At 40.9% G+C, this 22286-nt stretch overlaps 1 protein-coding gene and 1 pseudogene across 1 annotated transcript; one reads left to right on the forward strand and one right to left on the reverse strand.

Annotated features, from left to right (window-relative positions):
• Positions 1-3916: 3916 nt before the first annotated feature.
• LOC147639956 (protein JINGUBANG-like) lies at positions 3917-6357 on the reverse strand. Its single transcript, XM_086775593.1, has one exon. The coding sequence runs from the start codon at positions 5625-5627 to the stop codon at positions 4245-4247; it is 1383 nt and encodes a 460-aa protein (XP_086631719.1). The 5' UTR covers positions 5628-6357; the 3' UTR covers positions 3917-4244.
• A 10046-nt stretch (positions 6358-16403) lies between these two features.
• Positions 16404-17286, forward strand: LOC147639957 (uncharacterized; annotated as a pseudogene).
• Positions 17287-22286: the final 5000 nt, after the last annotated feature.

Raw genomic sequence — 22286 nt, forward strand, 5'->3', positions numbered from 1 at the left:
GGAAACCAAAATGAATGAGTTCTTTGAACTAAAGCAAGATAGCTGGATGATTGAAGAATACCATTAGGCATTTTCCCTTCTCCTCAAATATTCTCCACTTTTAGATGAAGAGCAACTGATGATTCATTCGAGGGATGAACGAGCCATTGGACACTTTAGTGAAAAATGCCAAACCAGGTTATCAGAATGGCAAAGGACTTTGCCAAAGCATTTGCTGTTAAGGTCCCGCCGATTGCTGCTACTGCTGAGCATCTTAAAAATCCCCAATATTTTCCTTCCGGAAACTCTGCTACGCTCTCGATGTGTTGTAGTGAAGGAGATATAGATTGATCCTAGGGCCATTCTACCATGCACTAGGGGGTATAGAATAGCACGAAGGGTCTATAAGTTACATGATCATTTGCAAACACTTATTATCCACATGTAAGACTTTAATGTTTGAACATCCTATTATTATACGTGTCTTATATTTTACTTTCCACGTGCTAGTTTTAAACCAAATCTTGTTTGGTAATGTCCCCCTTATTACTAGCCTAAGGGACAAGTTCTATAAAAATATTTTAAAATTGAACTTCAACTCTAGTCTTTTTTCATACATGATTCTATGGATTGAGCAGCCTCACTTCCAATTTCATGTTCTAAATGAAGTAAAACTACCAAAAACTCAATAAATGGGCCAATTTGGGAATGGGATATTTTCCACTTTATCTAATATGGAATTATATACCTAGCCCGTGGTCTTCGTCTGTGTTGAGAATAGATGTACCACGTGATGTATATACTCCGTTATTGATCTAACATCCACCCCAATGTGCCTCTCTAAAGCCTCGCCCTCTTGCGCTTGCCCTTTCCTTTTGTTGTATTTACCATTTCCAAGCTATACTTTCCCTCAAATTAATTTGCATGAGTTATTCTTATCCAATGCATTGTTAGTGACGATGTATGTTGGCCACTTTCATCTTTATTAGTAGATATTACCTTGCCAATCTAGAATAGATTTTTTAAAGCATCATGCTCAACCAAGGTAGCAACAAGGGTACCCTCCTTTATGTCTTGTAGATCACCACTCCACATCTCTTAAAGTCTTTTTTACATTTCTCTCGATTGCATTTGGCTCCTATGTACTCTTGCTTCCTCATGAAGAAGTTTGTTAATCTTTGCTCTAGAAGTGGTGCTACAAAATACGTGGTTTCTTCAGCAAATAGTTGGCCCCCACCAAAAAGAACTAGATAGATTCCATGAGTTATTGATATTCCTTTCAAGTATTTCTTCTTTTTATTCAAAGAACTTGTCCCATTATTGTACATTTTTCTCTCTTGTATACTGTTTTGCCTTGTCAATTGAAGATTTTACAATGCATCGTTCATAGCACGACCTACCTTACTTGCCTCCTTTGCGTCCTTTAAGCTTTCCAAGGGTACCATTTTTGAATCCTGCATAACCATGTATGGAACAAATTTGAGAACTTTAAGGCCACCTGAAGGAAGCCACTCTGCATCAGTAGAGACAATTTCATTCGATATAATAAAGTTTGTCCTCTTTATTCTATAGGCTTAATCAAAAAAACATGTTGATAACTTAGATTATTCAATTGCTCACCTCCTTTTTTCCTTCCTTGTCCCATTAATAAAGACTTCAAATCTATTGTCTTCTTCAAATGCTCTACCATTGGCTTTGGTCTATAAGTGTCATCATGGTCCACAAAGTAAAGGCATTGTGGAGAGATAATGTTTTTTGACAACATAACACCATATTGGGGAATATGAGAATTTCCTATAAGTTTGGGACACGTGGTCAAATCTTTGGATTAATCATAACTTGAACACCGTTACTCCAAATTGAGCGCTCTATAGCTCACTAGATTCTATTTTCCAAGCGCTTTCCAACAATAGGTCACATGATATGGTTTTGAAAAACTTATAGGCATGTTATCCAGGTCCCACCTTTTTAGTATTCAAAAAATGGGAGTTGGAAAATTCCCAAACTCACGAATATAGTGTTACATGCTAAATATCTAATCAATATGATCATGATTATGGCCCACAAGTAGAAAATTCATTTTACTTTCTTAAAAACCTCTAAGGAAACTAATATGCTTCGGTATCCAAGAATTGATTGAAATCTTCTTATTCTCTCTCGCAGTGTTATCTAGCTATAAAATGTAATATGCTTTGCACTCGCCCTTGCCAATTAGATATCACATGATGAATGATTGTGATGGTTAGATTTAGATCATTATGGACCATTGTATACAAGGTAACCACGCACAAGTGTGTCTTTTGTAATGTCATTAGGTGACCTAGCAAAGTGAGGCAAGCAAGTTTTTTCTAGTCCATTCCATCAATAACTAGTCCAAGGTACTTTTTTGGAGATGCAAAATACTTCCCCCTTTGGTCCATTTCCTTCCTTCTTTCATTTTCTTGCTTAGCTCATCTGGATCACTTGCAACCTTTCTTCTAGTTTTTAGCTTTGCACACATTACATACCCATTCGAGCTTTTCATGGGAGAGTAATGTTGGCAAAGAAGGTTTTCCACAATTTGGTAAAATAAGAGTAGCTTATATACTACTCTTCTTTAGTTATCACAGAATCTCTATACAATGATAATATACCTTTGACCTTGTAAAATTGTCAGATAAGTTAAACTTGCCTGTTGTCGACATACATTCTGTATGATACTTAAAATAACAATGAAGCCACGACAACATACATTCTGTATGATACTTAAAATAACAATGAAGCCACGTTAAAGCATTTTGCCATGTTAGATCTATGGATAGTGAAGAATCCAATGGCTTTGGTTTGTCCCATTTTTTGATCTACCCCATTTTTTGGTCCTATAGTTTACTCTCTCAAGCTACACATTCCCAAGACTCTACAGAACCTTAAAGGTTGTCTTGTCCTATAAAACAAACTAGAGCCAAGGCTATATTCGAATTTTCCATGCAAGCAAGGTATTAATAGCCCAATAAGAAGTGCATCTTGCTCTCTCCACTACTCATGTCAAAATAGCATGTAACCCAAACTTTTGTGACTTGCAAGTTCAATTTTAAGTGCATTCCTTAATTGTCTATCTACACTCAAGAACGCTTTTCACTTTAACTCAGGGTAGGTCTTGCCTTGGTACATTAGAGATGATGTCAATTTCTCAGAGGCGTCATGTCCATCACTACAACGGTATCCAAGGCATCATGTCCCATCAATACCATCATTTTCTGCTTTTGTTGTGGTGTGGAGACTCAACTCATGGAGACACTCATGCCTCCCATGGCTATCTTGTCTCATCTTGGGCCCTAAGGTGTCTACTCCACATGATACGAGCCATTATGGGATAACGGTCCATGATAGCATATAGCCTATTTAATAGTGTGCTCTAAGCCATATAATACAAGCCATCTCCATAGACAAGGCAAGAACGCTTCATGAACAAAGTTACAATACAACACACTCTATGGACACCATAGGAAATAATACTTCTTGTAGAGAAGAGATCTTAAAATATAAAATTTGTACATGAATTTATAATCTATAATTTATGTAGGTTTTTTCCTAAATTTTAAAGGTTTTTAGAAAAATTATAACTAAAATCCTATAAAATTTGTAGGTTTTTGTGAATTGTTATTTTTAAATTTGAAGATTATTTTTTCAAAATTTACCACACCTAACACTAAACCTAGGCTTTTCGTGAACACTGATTCAAGCACAATACCCAGGCTAACCACGTCATGCATCTATTTGCCATATTGAAGGTTACCCATGCCATGCCTCAATAAATACATAAACGTACTCTCAAATCTTTGCATCTCCCTCTTATTATACATTTCAAGGATCCATAAAATCTTTGCATCTCCCTCTTATTATACATTTCAAGGATACATAAGCATAGCTGCATAATTCTCAAAATTTGGCATTTACCAACATGTTCTTCTCTGATTGAACAGCCACGTAAATTTCCCTATTTAAATCATTAAGCTTTCCTAGTTTTAACTTGTTTTCTTCTTTATCCCACTTTATTCGGTTATTTGTGAACACGCAAGAGGATACTTTTTAACACTATAGATCTAATTAGCACTAGTGTTAAATCATTAAACTTTGCTATTTTTAGTTTTTTTCTTTACCGCACTTTGTACAAGCATCGGATTTACATTTCAGAGCTTGCTATGAAGACGTCCATGGACTAGATCAGCATGATGATGAGACCGAGGCAGATATGTCTCGGAAGCATTCTTAAATTAATCAATGGATCAGGGGAACTCGTCGGTTTTGTCGGTTACAGTGAGGCGTACACTCCACACTTTGATGTCGTGATCCAAGCTTCCACTGTATAAAGAGAAGGTATCCATGCTGGTCCCCTCCAATGGTGACACGCTGAGGGATTTCACAGGCCCTGTATGGCCTTGGAGGACGGCCACGCAGGAATGAAGCCGCCCTGCAACTCTGTGCCACACCCGGATGGTCTTGTCGGCCGAGCCGCTGCACAGAGTGTTGCCCACGGAGGCCAAGCAAAGGACCGCGTGGCGATGGCCGCGCAAGGCGCCCGCGAGACTGGCATGGTGGGCGCTGTCTTCTCTCTCCCACACCACGATGGCCTTGTCGCAGGCCCCGGAGTAGAGTAGGGAGCCGTCTGGGCTGAGGGCAAGGGCGTTGACGGCAGAACGGTGGGCTCCAAGTGTGGCAACGAGGCAGTGCTTCTTATGGGCTTGCCTTGTCCACACCTTCATCTTAGAATCGGCCGAGCCGGTGTAAAGGAAGCCGTCCCGGGAGACGGCGAGGGCGTTGATGGCGTCGTCGTGGGCTTTGAAGGACTCTATGCACTTAAAGTCCCGCAGCCGCCACACCTTGACGCTTCTGTCCCACGACGCCGAATACAAGCAGCCCTCTTTCTTGCCCATCGCCAGGGCCGAGATAGCGTCCACGTGCTCGATCCACAGCCTCCTCTGGTGGCGCCGCACCTCCACAAAGCCCCCCGGCAACACCGACTTCGTCACGCAGTCCCAGAGAGTGGGCATGGCAGCTACGAGCTTGTGACCGGCGGCGGCGCCCGACGGACATGACCTCGCCCACACACGAATCTTGAGATCTTCGTGTGCGCTGAACACCCTATCACCCGCAACGACGAGAGCTCTGACTGCACCCCCTTCTTTCCCTCCGACGATGCGACCACTTAGATCGACCTTCGACCAAATTCTCATAGATTGGGCGCCAGAAGAAGCACTGTAGATAAGATCATCAGGAGCCAAGTACGCCACACAAGAAACCGGATCCTGTTGCTTCTCTAAAGTTCTGACGCAGCAATAATCAGCAACAATGACGCCTCCCTTTATCTTGCTTATATGATCGATCGAGCCAAAGCTCAGCCCAAGGGAAGGAAGAGAGGCCAAGCTGCTGCACTGCGAGAGGAGCAGGTTGGAGTAACTGCGTAATCTTAGTAGAGTACTCTGAAAGTCGGAGTACTCGTTAATTTTCATTTGAGAGATATCAACCGTATTCTGTGACAAGATCTGTGCAGTTTTCAGAGCAGGAGTAATACGACAGTCAGAAGGCACTACTTTGTGCTCATGAACAGAAGGGACGCTACTTCGAGCGGAAGATGCAGAGTTGTCCTCGGCTTGCCATTGATCAGACATGATGGAATGGGCAATTTGCCGGCCCGTTTGAAGATTAAGCTATAAGGCCTATAGTATCAGCCAAGGATGGGATTGGCAATGAAATGGATTCGCTACATGCATCAAACGCAAAATGCAACTACTAATTATGGATATTGGAATGTGCTAGACGCAACCAGAAAGAGCACCAGAGCTAGTAGCCTTTCTAAGACCCCGATTGGCATTTTATATTTATATTCACCCCAATTGGCACTTTATATTATAAAGGCTCAAAACATAGGTAGAGGGAAGCTTTTATGGATGGCCTACATAGCGCCCTAAGAGTCAAGATGTACGAAACCAAGGTTCACAAAGGAGCACCCAACCAAGTGTACCTTTCAAAGGGGGTTTATTCTTTACCAAAAGGCTGAAAAAAACTTCCCCTTCAAAGACAGGCTGGATTTTAGAAACAAAAGAAAGAATTCAAACAAAGAAGTTGAAATGAGCCTTCCAAATGAAAAATTGGGGTAACCCTTCAAATTCTAAGGCTGGCCAGATTTCTCAAACCTTGGATTATTGCAAAACTCTCTACCTAAGCCATACCATTGGAAGTATTTTAAATACCAAGTAAAAGGGCTATGTAGATATACCACCGAGCCACGGGTTGGATTTTAGGAAGCGATGAGTGTTAAAAATTTCAAAGCTTTATGTACGTGTGTGACCACCGAGGTGTTTGTGAATTGGGACGTGGGAACCCACTCTTATGAGTGGATAGGATAAGTGTGCCATATGGCATCCAATGTGTGTGTGTGTGTGTGTGCGCGCGCGCGCGCGTGCGTGCGCACACTTTGGGTTAGAAGATAAGGATTCCAGCCTAAAAAATGCATTGTACTTGGTGTTACAATCAATCAAATTATGCATTGTAAGTGCAATCATTTGCACTCTCTCTCTCTCTCTCTCTCTCTCTCTCTCTCTCTCTCTCTCTCTCTCTCTCTCTCTCTCTCTCTCTCTCTCTCTCTCTCTCTCTCTGTGTGCTAAGTTTTGTTACATCTCTTTCTCTGCTGACTCCACTTGTATGTGTTCGCGCCACGCACCACCATTGTTGGCCATGGGCCCCCCGCCAGCTTTGTTTTGTAGAGCTCACCGCCATCGTGCTGCTGCACCGAATGTCAGTGCCGCCGAATGTCAGAGCCAGTACCGGCTTCCAATGGTTGCAAGGCCCTGGCGTCGACTCTTCCTAAGGCATTAGGTGACCCATCAGCTGGTCCTCAAAACTTGGCAGCACCAATGTCAGGAGGGCTGTTCCACGGACATGTGGATCGGTTGCCGCTCTTCAGATCTTCCCATAGATCATACGGCTGGTGTTCGGCTTCTAAAAGCCTACTTGGGTTGTCCACACGCTTTTGTGCTTCCGAAAATCCTTCCGGCCATGGTGTCCGGGCACCTTGCTTCGGCCTCTATATATCCGCAAGAGAGAATACTTCGCCATCCTGCATGGGTTCAGCACCAAAACTTCAAGGTTTTGCCGATATTTCGGCATGGGCCTTTTTGGCTTCGTTTTTTGCATTGCTTCTCTGGCCCGCTGCTTAAATTCCACCCAATTGGACACTTCCATCTGGACTTTGTGTTGTTCCTGCCACGTGACCTCTTTCGACTTCCCCCTCTTTCCAGCAGACATCGGTTCTTTCCACCATGGCTGATGATTCGGCTGCCTTTGTGGTTGGCCGAACAGTTGGCTGCTCATCTAGGGCTTGGATCTCTACTACATTCACTATCGACAGACCAGATATTGAAGATTGGGCTCCCTCTACTTCTGCCTATGCTTTCTCTAGATCTCACATTCCGACTTCCGATGGCCTTATGCATGGCAATAAAAGCACGTGAACTAGGTAGGCCTTTAAACACCAGTCACATCCCTAGGAGGAAAATTTCCCCTTGGGTAGAATTGGGGCCTTCAGTAGTACGGGTCCAGTGCAGTCATTAGCTGGATGGTGGGCTGGACAGCGGCCACAACGGGAGCTTGGACCGCCGGTTGTTGCGGAGGATTTCGCCTCTCATTGTAGCTGCAGGATTTAGTGTTGCCATTCTGCAAATGGCGCACTTGAGTTCATTCAAGCTGCATTCCTCGGCTCTATGTCCATGATTCTGACAACTTGCACACCAAGTGCCTGACCGGACGGTTGGGGTGGTGGACTTCACACCTTCGTTGGTCAACGTAGCCATGCTTGCAACCAGTTCCTTGGTTATCTTCCTTGCCTTCTTGCTCTTTGATCATGCCTTTCGATTTGTCTCCTCCTCCTCCGATTCCTCAATTGCCGTGGAATCCTCGGAATCCTCCTCCTCTTCCGACAATGGGGAAGAGGAATTCTTGGACTTCCTTTTACTCTTGGACTTGCTTTTGTCTTTGACGAAGCCTACTAGCACCCATTTTGCCTTGACAGCGGATTCTACGAGTTGCTCCATAGTGATGGTAGTCAGGTCGGCACCAGCAAAACAACGAACCGTTTAACTTGCTTTTGCTAAGGCCCTTCATGAAATAAGAATCTAAGATTTCCTCCGCAGGCTGATTGGCTGCATCCAGCCACCACAGTGGAGAAGCTTTTGGAATTTCGCAGCATAATCCTCCACTGTCAGGCTCTTTTGGTTCATCTAACATATGCACGGAGGTCTTGTCTTCTCTAAACTATCGAAGGAATGCATCACAAATGGTGTTATAAGTGGGCAAATCGGTGTACTCATACTGAGCAACCGATAGAGCAGCACTTGTGTATAAGGTTGAGATGAACACGGCCTTTTTAAGGTGTTGGTCCATTGGGTCAGGTACATTTACGCACCAAGCACTGTCAAACATAGCATGATGTGTGCATCTGCATCCTCCAAGGATTTCCCAGAGAACTTGGGATATTTCATAGTGATAGCTGGTTGTAAGCATGTTGTAGTTAAGTGGACAGGGTTGTGGGGTTGGGGGAGGTGGTATGAATAGTGGTAGGGATAGGGTTTCTGATTCTTCTTTGGATTGGGATTCACGTTCTTCAGGTTCAAATTCAGTGGGTTGCACTTTGGGTCTAGTGAAAAGGAGTTCCCGAGCTTGGTCGTACGACATCAAGTAGCGCCTTTCATGTGCTGACATGAAGGACGGGCTTAAAAATAGGGAAAATATATTCGAACGCAATGACACTTTGGCAATAAGCAAAACGACAGCAACAGGAAGCAGCAAATAGCATCGTGGTCGACAAAGTGTTGTCGAATTGTTGACTGCTATCCCCGAGCAACCTGCTACTGAGATTCTCTGGTTATGCGCGCTGCATACACTAGGCGGATACGGAATAGATGCAACACAGACATAGCCCATAGGCTAGATACTTAAAGGATTCGACTACGTAAGACTGATCTACTCTTGCAGCAACCCTGATCGCTAAAATAAGAAGAAGAAGACATTGGAGATGAGCAGGTAGCTCCCTTGGGGGATTCACCTAAAAATATGTAGGTACACCATGTGAGTTCAAATGAAGGGATTTTCTAATTCAAAAATTTAAGGTAAATTTATAAAAATACATTTACAAAAGGGGGTTTTTTAATCAATTTTCAAAAAAAAAACTGTAAGTCCACAAAGAAAAAGGGGTCATTTTACTCATGAAAAATTTATAGGTAAGAGGTTTTTTAAATACCCCTTGAACGAACATGATACATACGGTTTCTTAGTAGTGCAACCCCCGAGGTAGCTCCACTAGACGTAATACGTGAATAGAAATGAATATATAGACACAATGAAACGACGCATATATAGAGAGAACACAAAGAGACAGTTCCAAGGAGAACCTATAATACAATTGGAAGCCCGCCTTGTAAAGTTTAGGTTACATCCTTTTATACTGCCTGCTTGTAGTATCCGTTGGTACTATGATTCCTCAGATGGAGTGTGCTGACTGGGTGTTAAGGGATCGTCGGCTCTGTGATAAAGTGCAACAACTGACATCTAGTGCACTCTATCATTCAGTGCGGCAAGGTGGCGAAGAGCTGCAGTCTAGCGGGTCCACAGCCAATAACCATCTTAGCCACCTCCGCCCGATTGCATCAGTGGTGGTGGCGACAAATAGATCTAATGATAGGGTGCCAGCGGGGCTGAGCTGAGCCACCCGCTTAACTAGTTAGGCAGACTAAGTACACACGTGCTCATGGCTTTGGCCCTATGTAGCCATGTCACGTGTGTACCTTTGCGTTGCTTCTGTTGCACACGTGTATGACAATGCTCATGCCATGCCTTGCATGCTCTGCTAACATGAGCTTTTGACATTGACATCAACATCATGGCACTATCAATACCAACATCGAGTTCCATACCTGGAGGACCAAAATGAAACTTTTGTTGATGCAAGAGGGAGTCTAGGAGAGAGTCTTAGGTGATGACAAAGATCCGGGGGGGACATTCAACTAAAAAAGCATAAACCATGGTGACAACACAAGGAGCGAGCCATGGCTTTCATTGGTATGCATCATATCAATTTCAAATCAATAACCAAAGAAATTTAAGCAAAGCTAGGAAGAATCTTTGGTAAAAATAAATAAAAAAAACTCTAAAGTTTTTTTAAAGCTCAAATTTAATATTCTGAAAATGAATGACAATAAGGTGTTTAGTGACCATTTGGCCAAGTTCAGGTCAATAGATCAACACCTTACCAACCTCAAATTTAAACCCGATGATGAAGACAAAGTGGTTGTGCTCATCAAGAGCATGCAAGGAATAACACGGTTTCAAGTGACCTTGGAGATCCTGCATGTAGCAATAGCTAGAAGGTTTGAAGATCTAGTGCCCTTGTTCCTTGAGAAAGATAGGAAAAACAAAGATACTACAAGAGAATGGGGCACAAGGAATCCAACTGCTTGAAGAAGTTGGAAAAAGAGAAAGAAAAACATCATGCTAATCTTATAGTTGATGCCACGAAGGTGCCCATTGAAGATGAGAAAATAATCATTGGCAACAACCCTAGAGATAACTTTTCCAAAAGTTAAGCAGGCTCCACGATAAAGCAATCTTGTCTTTTCTTGAACCCCTATTCTAAACCTCCATCAAGCCCCGTCCTTGCACATGGACTCTCCCTTTGGAAAATCTTAGTAGATCTCTTACATGTCATCTTGAAATTCTGAGCTTGCAACCAAGTTACTTTATATATTCAGCATCACATTTCAATTTTTTGGATAAACTCGGTTTTTTCTTTCTTTTTTTGTCATATGCATCCTTCATTTTCAGGTAGATGTAGACCTCGAGCACAATTAGGGAAAAATTGGACTGAAATTGGGCCCTTCAAGGACTACTACCCATTATCTCTCCACAAAAATGGGCTCATGGTGAAATTTTTGCAAATTAACTAAGAAATGAGTGGAGTTTGGAAATTTGGAATCTACTCTTCGAGACCTTTCCAATGATATATGGCATGATGGGCAATTTTGAGTATTCAAGAAGTACCCAAATTTAAATATGCAAAATTGTTCATCATGCCATATATCATTGGAAAGGTCTCGAAGAGTAGATTTCAAATGTCCAAACTTCGCTCATTTCTAAGTTGATTTGCAAAAATTTCACCATGAGCCCATTTTTGTAGAGAGAGAGAATGTGTAGCCATCCTTGAAGGGCACAATTTGAGTTCAAATTTTTCCTAATATACCATGTATGTAACGTATGAGAAGAGATTGAAAGCGTATACAACTATTTTTATCAAAACTTGACCTTTCTTTTGAATGAATTTTTTTCTACCCTTCTTCTAAAGGATAAAACAAAATCATAACTTAAAGCTTTAAATTGTAGCAGTGAGGTCTATCTTGTTGGTAATGTCTCAAGTATCTCTACCCACCAATGACAATGTTTATGCCTGCCTCATGTTTGACCTTCTTAGGAGGTGTTCTCATTATTGGTGATCTATAGGCGAGAGAGAAAGAGATGTAACAAAACTTAGCAAAGCGAAAGAGAGAGAGAGAGTGTGTAAATGATCTATAAGCGAGAGAGAATTTTTTTTTACAAAACTCAGCAAAGACAGAGAGAGAGAGAGAGAGAGAGAGAGAGAGAGAGAGAGAGAGAGAGAGAGAATGTTTACACGTACAATGTAGAATTTGATTACAATTTCTATCACCAACAAGTACAATGCCTTTTTTAAAGATTGGAAGCCTTATCTTCTAACCCAGAGTAATCATACATACATACACTAAATGCCATGTGGCATGCTTATCATATCCTCTCATAAGAGTGGACTCACATGTACAAACACACAAACACCTTTTAAGGCGTTTTCAAAGTTATACATAAAGCTCCGCAATATCCAATAAACCTCCCTTCGGAGTGAAGGTGGTGAGACCCGAACACAAAACAAAGATATTACCTTCTAACCCTATCACATGTTATGCTAGAACCGACTCATCATGTATTCCTCCCCTATCATGATAGCTCTCCAATCACATAATATAACCGAGGAGTCACGCCTTGTCTCTCCTAATTGGGATAAGGATAGTAGAGAAGGAAAAATATAGGCTCTAATTTTTCAAAAATAATTAGTAATTAGATGAAAGCATGAAGAAAATGTTTGTTCAAAATTATCTTTTCCTCTTTAACCCATGGTCCCAAGGATTCATGTGAGGTTCTCTCAAAAAAAAAAAATCCTCCCCCCTATTTTGCGGTGGCCTTAGTAGTATTTACATCATCCCTGGAAATCTACGGTGGAAGGAAAAGTGAGCTTTCCAGCCTTGTGCAGCAGGTGCGACTCACACTCTAATATTCTTCACGTACAGTCTGAAAAAGGTGGGGTAAAAAAAGTAGACCAGAGGTGGTCACGACAGAGTGTCCATGTAAAGCCAGAAGACCTAGGGATGGTACATGTAATTATATGCATCTATCTATTGGATCCTTAGTTAGGACCATGCCATGTGTAGGTCCATGGGCAGCCAGCAAGATAGCTAAAGACTAACTGAAGCTTGAATTGAACAGTGTTCTTGAACCAGGTTGAATTTAAATACACAGTCGCTGTCTCTTAATTCTAAGTTCTAGGCTCCCGCTAAGAAGACTTTGTTGCCGCTTATTCTTTGCAACAAATATGTCCCTCTCCCGAGTCCAAACTGCGGACAGTGGAAGTTTTGCTATCCGACACTGCTATCACATGAACGTAACGCCAGGCTTTAATCGAAGCTGCAACTTGCCATGGATGATGGAGCGTGGACCAGAGTGTCCACCGGTACTCCCGAGTCCCGCCGACTCACTCACCACGCCACATCTAGCGCGTGTATACTCCCAAGGTTGATTTTACGCGACTTTAGCATAGCATTGTGAACAGTGACAGCCTGCCTACAGGTGCTTTTACTACCTAGGAAGCGAATATGCACAAGCATCGTGCCAGGCACGTCAATGCGCGTGATGAGGCCATTGACTAGAGCTAAATTCTGATGCGCGTGATGGTGGGGAGGAGCCACCCAGGCCAGGTCCCAAAAGCAGCATCTCCGCGTGAAAAAGACCGGTTCTGTGTATCGCATTTATTCGTCGGAAAACGACTCTACTACCCCTCATTTGCCATCAGTATTCAAATTCCAGAAGTGCCGAAACGAGAGAGAGAGAATTTCTCGCCTCATAATTGAGTGATATATATTAGGTTAAAACGAGTGAAAATCTCAATTGAGTGATATTAGGTTAAATCGAGTGAAAAATCTCAACGAAACTGCGCACGCTTCCATCATAGAAACCTGCCTAGCCATCTGCACGAAAACTAGCTCTCCGAAAGAATGAAGGGTATTCCACGACTGATTACAACCGTCCACGCGTAGTAGTAGACACCTCATCCCACCTTGTGGTTGCGGGGCAGCTGGCACGACTCACACTGTAATATTCTTCACGTACAGTCGGAAAAAGGCGTGGAAAAATAAGTAGACCAGAGGTGGTCACCACAGATTGTTCATGTAAAGCCAGAAGACCTAGGGATGGGTACATGTAATTGTATGCATATATCTAGTGGATCCTACCATGCCATGTGTAGGTCCTTGGGGATCTTTTCCAGCCAGCAAGACAGCTATAGACTAATTGAAGCTTGAATTGAACAGTGTTCTCGAACCATTTTGAACTAAAATACGCAGTCGCTGTCTCATAATTCTAAGTTCTAGGCTCCTGCTACGAAGACTTTGTTGCCGCCTTATTCTTTGCAACAAAGATGTCCCTCTCCCGGGTCCAAACTGTGGAAGTTTTGCTATTGACACTGTAATCCCGAGTCCCGACTCACTCACCACGCCACATCTAGTGCGTGTATCCTCCCAAGGTTGATTTTACGCGACTTAGTATTGCGGCTACAGGTCCTTTTACTATCTAGGCACAAGCACTGCACTGTTCACGGAAAACTCGCAAACAGTGACAATGAAACAGCAAATATTTGGGGTTCATTTGTAAATGTAAAATTTGTAGTTTTTATAAAATAGTAAAAATTGTGACCTGAAGTGAATCTACTTAATACTAGATAACTTCAAGGTTTTAGTTTTTAAGAAAAAAATTTAGAAGGTTTTGAATGGTATCACTTTTTATTTGAGAGGTTTTCTAAGGTGATATTAGAAGGCTTAAAGGTGGTTGAATTTGTCCATTCACAGATGAACAAGTGGGCACTGGGTAGAGTAAGTAGGTGAACTTTGAAGATTAATTTTGGATTTGGAGTCTGCCATCTGGTAGGTGAACTTTGAAGACTCTGGACCTTTGGAGTCGGCGCAATCTCATTTAAGTTTGGACCTTGGTTACTATAAATAACCACAACCCCCCCACAACAGTGGGCGCTGGGCGGTCATGCACACTCCAAGTCTGCATGGTGAGCACTGAGACTCCGGTTTCCTTTTCACTCAATCTGTTTGCCTCGAGTCCTCACTCCAGTTGAGTTCTGCATGTTTGAAGTCGAGGCTTGAGCTACGGACCTAGGGTTTCATCTGGTGGTTGAATCGCCTTCTGTGCTCGCGGGGCTGAATCGGCTCTTGAGTCCTTCCATTGGCTCATGATGGAGCCGTAGTAGCTGAGCACTACAGTGATGCAATTGGTTTCCTCTCCTTCGTCTGCGCTTGTTGCGTTTGCTACTGTTGTTACTATAGATGAGTTTTATTCGATCGTTTGCTTGCTATTCTTACGTTCTTTCGTTCAGTAGGGTTACAGTTAATCTATGAATGTTGTAAGGTTTTTGGCTTGTGGTTTGTATGGATTTATAGGGTTTCTTGTGGTTTGTATGGTTTTTCTGTGGTTTGTACGGTTTTTGTAGGGTTTCGGCTCCTTCCGCTGGCTCATGTGAGGGAGCCACATCTGAGCACAACAGTGATGCAATCGTTCCTCTCATTTGTCTCTGCTTGTTGCATCTACTTTTGTTACGTTCATTCGTCAGTAGGAATTCAATTAATCTGTGAACGTTTTAGGGTTTCAATTAATCTGCGTAGTATTCCTCTAGGGTTTCAATTAATCTGCGTAGTATTCCTCTGGTTTGTACGATTATTGTTGTTTGCAATATATTATTTGTATCTGTTGTTTTGGCGTTTGGACTCTGTATTAGCGTAAAGCTTGATTGATTTTTGTTGTTTTGGCATATGTATTAGCGTAAAGCTCGGTTCATCCAATCGTTTGCTTGTGTTATTCTATTCATAGAATGCTTGTGGTTTGTATGATTTGTTTTTGCTATTGTTACATACGTAGTATGCCTCTGGTTTGTATGATTTTTGTTGTTTTTGGCTTCTGTGTTAGTGTCTGTTTTGGCGATTTTCTTAAGCTTTGAGGAGGGCGCATGCATGGCTGAGAGTGAGAAAGATGTCTGTCTTGAGTGTTTTTTTGTGTTTGTCTTTGATTTTTATTTCTCCCTTACTATGCCCTTTTGTTTTTCCCTTGCAAGGGATGCTCTTACAACCATGGAACAAATGTGTTCCATGGCCATGAGCAGCCCTATATTTACACCTGCTGAGGATGTAGGCATGTCTGAGAGAGGATGTCTCCTAGTGCTTCGAAGCTGGGTGCTGCATGCAATTGGAGAGAGAGTTGTTGGCTTTATGATTGTTTCTCCCTTGCAAGAAGGGAGGCCTTGAAGTCGGCTGACAAAAGGCTGCCATTGCCATTCAACCTGACAAATTATGAGATAAGTCTTTTCTCATACCTTGAATAGTTTATAAAATAATTTTCTATATTTTCCAAACAGTTTTTCTTTGTAAGTTATTTGTTTAAACCAAATTCTATATAGTATATACCATGTAAATTATTTTTCTAGATTTTAATTGTGTTGTTGATCATACCTTTTTTTATCTAAAAATTAGTAAATTATTTTTCTAGATTTTAATTGTGTTTTTTATCATAACTTTTTTTATCTAAAAATTAACATTGATGTAAAAATTAGTTTTTGGGATTATCTCAATAAAGTTAAAATACTAAAAAGTTAATTAATTGAAGTATAAAAAGAGTAATTTTAACATTGATTTTTTATAAATGTAGAATAGTTGTTAGTCTGTAAAATCCTATTAAAATTTGAAATATTCTTTTTTTTATAGTTATGGCGCATAAGCAATCAACTTTATTAGCGTTGCTTGGATTTACACGTTCTGTCGGCTGTATCCAAACAGAAGGCTAGAAAGCAAAGAGATTCGAGTTTGCATGATTCTAAAGGTGTCTCTAGTAACACTCAAGAGTGTGAGGTAGAGAGAATTAAAAATGCTTGCAGTATGTGGAATGATGCATGGAATATACCTTTTGATTGGGCTCATTTTGATGCTGAACGTGGTCGCATATTTTGCACACTATGTCAAAAAATGAGAAAATGTAGAAGTGAATTTGGCACATGTGGATCAATGAATATACAGTTAAGTGCTATTAGAGTGCATGCCTCTTCACACCAGCATAAATGGGCTACTTACTCTGCCAACTATGGCAAAAATGCTTTGAAAGAAGGAATAAAGCGGTAACAAGGTGATGTGGACTTGGGAGTTTTGAATTTGTTTCGATGTGCCTATTACATTGTCAAGGAGGATCTTGCTTTTAAAACAAGTTTTCAAACCTTGTTGAACTAATGTCTATGTGTGGTGTGCAAGCTCTTCCTAAAGAGCTTTATCAAAATGATAAGGCTACAGCCTTGTTTACCTCATTCATTAGTGAATCCATATGCTAGTCTGTCATCCAAAAAGTGAAGGTTTCTCCTTTCTTTGGTCTCATGGTTGATGAATCGACAGATATTTCTGTTATGGAGGATCTTATAGTGTATGCAAGCTACATGCATATGATAATGACATGCAAACATCTTTTTTGGGTTTGCTTGAGGTCCTGGATCGTTTAGCAAAGGGATTGGAAATTGCCTTGGTGGGATTGATAGATGAATATGGTCTTGATCACTCAAAATTGGTGAGTTTTGGTTCAGATGGAGCATCAGTAATGACAAGTGTAACTAATGGTCTTGCTGCCTTATTGAAAAAGAGGAGTCCTTTCATGATTGCCATCCATTGTGTTGCTCATAGAACAAATTTGTGTGTGTTTGATGCATTCAAAAACTCGCAGCCTGCTATTTTTATGGATACAACCTTAAATGAGATTGCTGCCTTGTTTAAGAAGAGCTCTAAATGTTCAGTAAGGTTAGCTCAATTGCAAGAAGAATTGGATTGTCCACACCTTAAGATGGACAAAATCCATAAACTCGGGTGGTTAAGTTGGCATAAAGTTCTTGTGAAAGTATGTACTTGAGCCACTTCTCCTATGCCTTATAAAAGAGGAGAATGAAAGATTGTATAGGATAGTTGCTCACTTTAAGTTTATATACATGTTGCATTTTTTGTCAGATGTGTTAGATCACTTGGATAATTTGTCACTAGTGTTTTAGAAAAGTTTTGTGGATGTGAAAAGCATACCAAGGTTGATATCTTCTACTCTTGCCTTTATAGATGTGGAGTTTTCAACTTGTCCATGCTATATAGATATGAATTTGCAAGGTCATGATGGTTATGGATTTCCATCCATTCTTAAATTTGGTTGCCAACATGGTTGGTTGTGGACAATGTGTAAGGCAATTAAAAGTGATATGTATTATGGGGTAAGGATTGAGAGATGTGCTATTGGAAGTGACTTGGCTGCAGCTCTTGATTTTCAAATGGAATTTTGCAATGAAGTTAAGAGTCACTTGAATACTAGATTTGCTGATTCTTCTATAATGAAAAATTTTAGTATTCTTGCTTCTCTTGGATTTCCATCATCCAAAGAGTTGAAAAACTATGGTGCTGTTGAGTTGGATGCCTTGGTTTTGCATTATGGATATCCTATCACGTTGGAAGATGGTACACATATTAATGCAATGTTAGATGAAAGAGTTTCATGTGTTCAAAATTCAAGGTGCATCAGATTGGAAAGGAAAGTCACTCAAGGACACTTGGTGCTTGATTGGGAGAAATGATATGTGGTGTCAGAAGTATCCTACATTGTTATCTCTAGCTCAAATTGTAATGTTGCAAACGCAGTAGTACTGTAGTGTGTGAAAGAGGTTTTAGTGTGCAGAGCATTATCAAAAGTAAGTTGAGGAACCGATTGGAATCCAAGAGCATGGATATACTGATGCACATTTTTATTGAATGACTGCCACTCATGTCCTTTGATTTTACAGATGCTATTGGTTTATGGAGAGTTGGAGCAAAGACCTCAAGACATGTGTCTTGGGATATTTAACTGAATCAAAGTTCTTAAAAAATGTTATGTATTTGTTTTTTTATTGAAGTGATTGCCAAACTTAATTGTATTAAATTTACTATGTAATGTTTGAATGCAACATGGATTCCATGATCATTCATCATTGTCCAATTGTTAATTTTTCAATATAAAGTTTTTTTAAGTTTAGTTTTAGATGTGAAAAGGTTTTGTGGTCTTATATCATTGAAGTCAAAGGTTTTTTCTTGAGAATATTAAAATTTATAATTTTAAAATCTTAAAAACTGATTTTTTTTTTTGCAAGTGTAAAGTTAGAGGGTTTTTTTGGTGCAAATCAAATTTGGTTTTTCGGGAACACTGAAGCACTGTCCCCCCAGGCACGCTAATGCGTGTGATGAGGCCATTGAATAGAGCTAAATTCTGATGCACGTGATGGTGGGGAGGAGCCACCCAGGCCAAGTCCCAAAAGCAACATCTTTGCGTGAAAAAAGACCGGTTCTGTGTATCGCATTTATTTGTCGGAAAACGATACTACTACATTAGAATTCAAATTAAAACACTATTTTTTAAAACAAAAAGAGCACGAGCTCCTAAAAAGTGCAAGTTTTACACTTCAATACTTTGAAAGATGATAGAGTTGCTCATAAAATCACACATGTTTTGAGAAAAAAAATACTCAATTTGTGCCAATAAAATAATAATGTCCACAAAATTGGTTACAATGAGAGGACTTATGCCTCTCGTGTTAAATCTTTGACTTTCTCCATAAGAATTTTTTTGGTTTGTTCTCGTAGATGACCCGACTTTTTCAAGGTAAAACCATAAACAAGAAATTCCACATCCTCCATGCTTAGGCTATCCACGCGATGTTAACTACGATTTGCTTTCTTTCCCTTTTTATTTACTCGAATCATCTTGTTGCCATATATATAGGCAGTGATGTGTGTGAACACACTTAGGACCGCCGGGGCACTTTTTCCCTCCTTAGGAGGTTTTTCCCCCCGGCTTGTATATATGCCCATCATTCTAGAGCTAACTTATCTTTGTACATTGACACAATCTAATACACTGTGTGTTGTGTGCATTCTTGCTTCTTCTTCTCCAAGCTTTGTGTGCTTTCCTGCAACCCTAATTCCAACAATTGGTATCAGAGTAGGCATCGGCTCCCAGGGCTACGTCGCTAGCACCTTCCGACTCACGTTCTCCGATTGAGGTGAGCTTTCACGAGCGCTTGCAGGTCCCTATACTCTGTAGATAGCTTAGCGTTCTCAGAAATTGCATCTGAGGTCGTTTCGGGCTCCGTTTTTGCATTACAAGTTCTGTACAGGTGTTTTCGTCATTTTGTGCAGGAATTTTGACAGTGCAATTTTTTGCAAAACAGGCATACGTATTCTATTGTGGACCGTGCTACATAGCACGAGTTGTTTTCTGTTTAGTCTTTGCTTCATTATAGGTAGCTTTTGCATTAGTTTCAATCAGTGGCCATGGCTGATAACAGCAATGATGTATTTCGAACGTTGTTTGTTGTTGCTGATGACAAATTGGATGGAGACAGCAACTACCCACTTTGGGCATACATGATGAAGCATGTTTTGTTTACAAAAGGAGTGTGGAACATTGTGCAAGGTATGGATGTACGTCCAAGTTCTGTGGATGTAGGATCTGTTGAGGATGTTGCAGGCGTAGCAGCTCTACTGTTGCTGCTGTTTTATCCATTGCTGAACAAGCTTGTTGGGATGGTAAAGATGCGCAGGCTCATGCCTTGATTGCACTTTCTGTCAAACATAACATCACTCCACATATTCGTTTAGCTAAAACAACAAAACAGGCTTGGGATATTCTAGCTGGTTTGTATGCAGGTCTTTATATGCAAGTCGTAACGAGGCAAAAATCTCTTACCTGCGTGAAGAGATAGAATCGAAGATTATGTAGGAAGATGATGACATGAATGTTTTTCTTGCTGAGATTAAAGATCTCAAGGAACAGCTGATTTCTACAGGTGAGATTATTCCTGATGATTCTCTTGTGTAGACTGTTCTTGATGCTTTACCTGAGTCATATCAGACTTTTGCTTCCACGTGGAGACTTGTTTTACTGAGGACAGACCTGATGTTTTCAAGTATGATACTTTGGTCAACAAGCTCTTGCAAGAAAGTGCAGTCCAGGCAAAACAAGGTGCTAGACAATATGCAGTTGATCAGGCATTTGTTGCTGCCCAGTAGAGAAGAAGTCATAAAGGTAGCCCCTTTCACTGTTTCTTCTCCTATTAGTAGGTATGCAACTTCTTCTCCTTCCACAGGTAGCAACAATAGGTCTGAGAAGGCTCTTGATAAAGGCAAGAAAAAAATGAGGTGCAACTATTATAAGGCAACTGATCATGTCATCAAGAATTGCCCTAAGCTAAAGGCTAAAGAGGCAAAGAAGAAAGAGTCAAATGCAGCCACAATAGCGGATGCTTCTACAAATGCAGATTCTACAAATGTTGTGTAGGATACAGAATGGGCGTTTAGGGTGTATTGCCAGTATGACCCATCTGTACATGATGCATGTTTGGCAGTTTCTGTTGACTCTGATGTATGGTATTTTGATAGTGGTGCTACAAAGCACATTACCTCGCATCGTGATATGTTCACTTGTCTTGAGGCTGTCCCTAATGGGAATACTGTCACATGTGCCAATAATGCTTCTTACCTAGTGAAGGGCGTTGGTAAAATTATGCTTACTGCTGTAAATGGCAGCACTTTCACACTTTCAGATGCTTTGTATGTGCCAGGGATAAAGAAGAATCTATTGTCTATCTCTGCGCTTGCTAGACTTGGACTCGTAGTCAAATTTGTGAATGACAGATATACTGTTCATGATTTGACTTCTGGTGATACAATTATTGCATCTAGCACCTTGTTTCGTGGGCTGTATAGGCTCAGTTCTTATGACAAGTGTGTGGAAGATTCAGCAAATGCAATTTCTGATGAAAAGGTAGTTTCAGATGCAAAACTATGGCATGCTCATTTTGGTCATCTGAACTTTGCTAGTTTGCTGCGTTTGCAGAAATTTGATATGGTTGTTTCATTGCTCCCTCTTGAGGCACCATTAAAACATGTTTGTGAAGGCTGTATTTTGGGCAGAATGCAGCGTTCTGCATTTCCAAAGGATGGTTCTATGCGGGCCACTCGCAAATTGTAACTTGTACATAGTGATGTATGTGGGCCTATGCAAACTCCGTCATTTGGACACTTATATTTCATGACTTTCATTGATGATTACTTAAGGCATGCATGGGTATATCCACTAAAGGCAAAGTCCGAAGTGTTTTTATGCTTCAAACAGTTTTTGCTTATGATTGAAAATGTATCCAATTGTACTATGGGCACCCTCCATTCTGATCGAGGGGAGAGTACATGTCTAAAGAATTTGATGCATTTCTGGCTAGTCGTGGGATAAAACACCAATGTACAGTGCCGTATACCCCTCAACAAAATGGTGTTGCTGAGAGGAAAAACAGGTCACTTATGGAGATGGCACGATGTATGGTCAAGAGAGCCAAGCTTTGCCACATGCATTTTGGCTTGGGGCTATCATGTGTGCTGCATATGTACTCAACAGGGGTCCCACAAAGGCCTTGCAGTCTATTACTCCATACGAAGCTTGGCATGGTAGGACGCTTTCTATTGGTCACTTGCGTGTCTTTGGTTGCTTGGCCTATGCTTTAGTGCCTGTGCAACAACGTAGAAAATTGGATGACAAGGCTGTCAAATGCATTTTTGTTGGTTACAATGCTGAGAGCAAGGGTTACAGATTGTATCATCCGCCGCAATCAAAGCATATCTTGATTAGTCAAGATGTTGTTTTTGTGGAAGATGATGTGAAACCTTTGTTATCATGTACCAAAGAGACAGGTGTGAGCTCACGGGATGTATTTGATATGTTGTTGCCTCTGTTTTACAGGTGGGAATTCAAATGTAAGTCCTAGTGAGGCAAATATTCAGCCTATGCAGATTTCAAATGACATCATAGACCAGCCTATTTTTGATGCAGATTTACAGGATGTA

Source organism: Cibotium barometz, chromosome 3, assembly GCF_041138505.1.
Source record: "Cibotium barometz isolate CiBa-2024 chromosome 3, ASM4113850v1, whole genome shotgun sequence".
In the NCBI taxonomy this organism is placed as follows: Eukaryota; Viridiplantae; Streptophyta; class Polypodiopsida; order Cyatheales; family Cibotiaceae; genus Cibotium; species Cibotium barometz.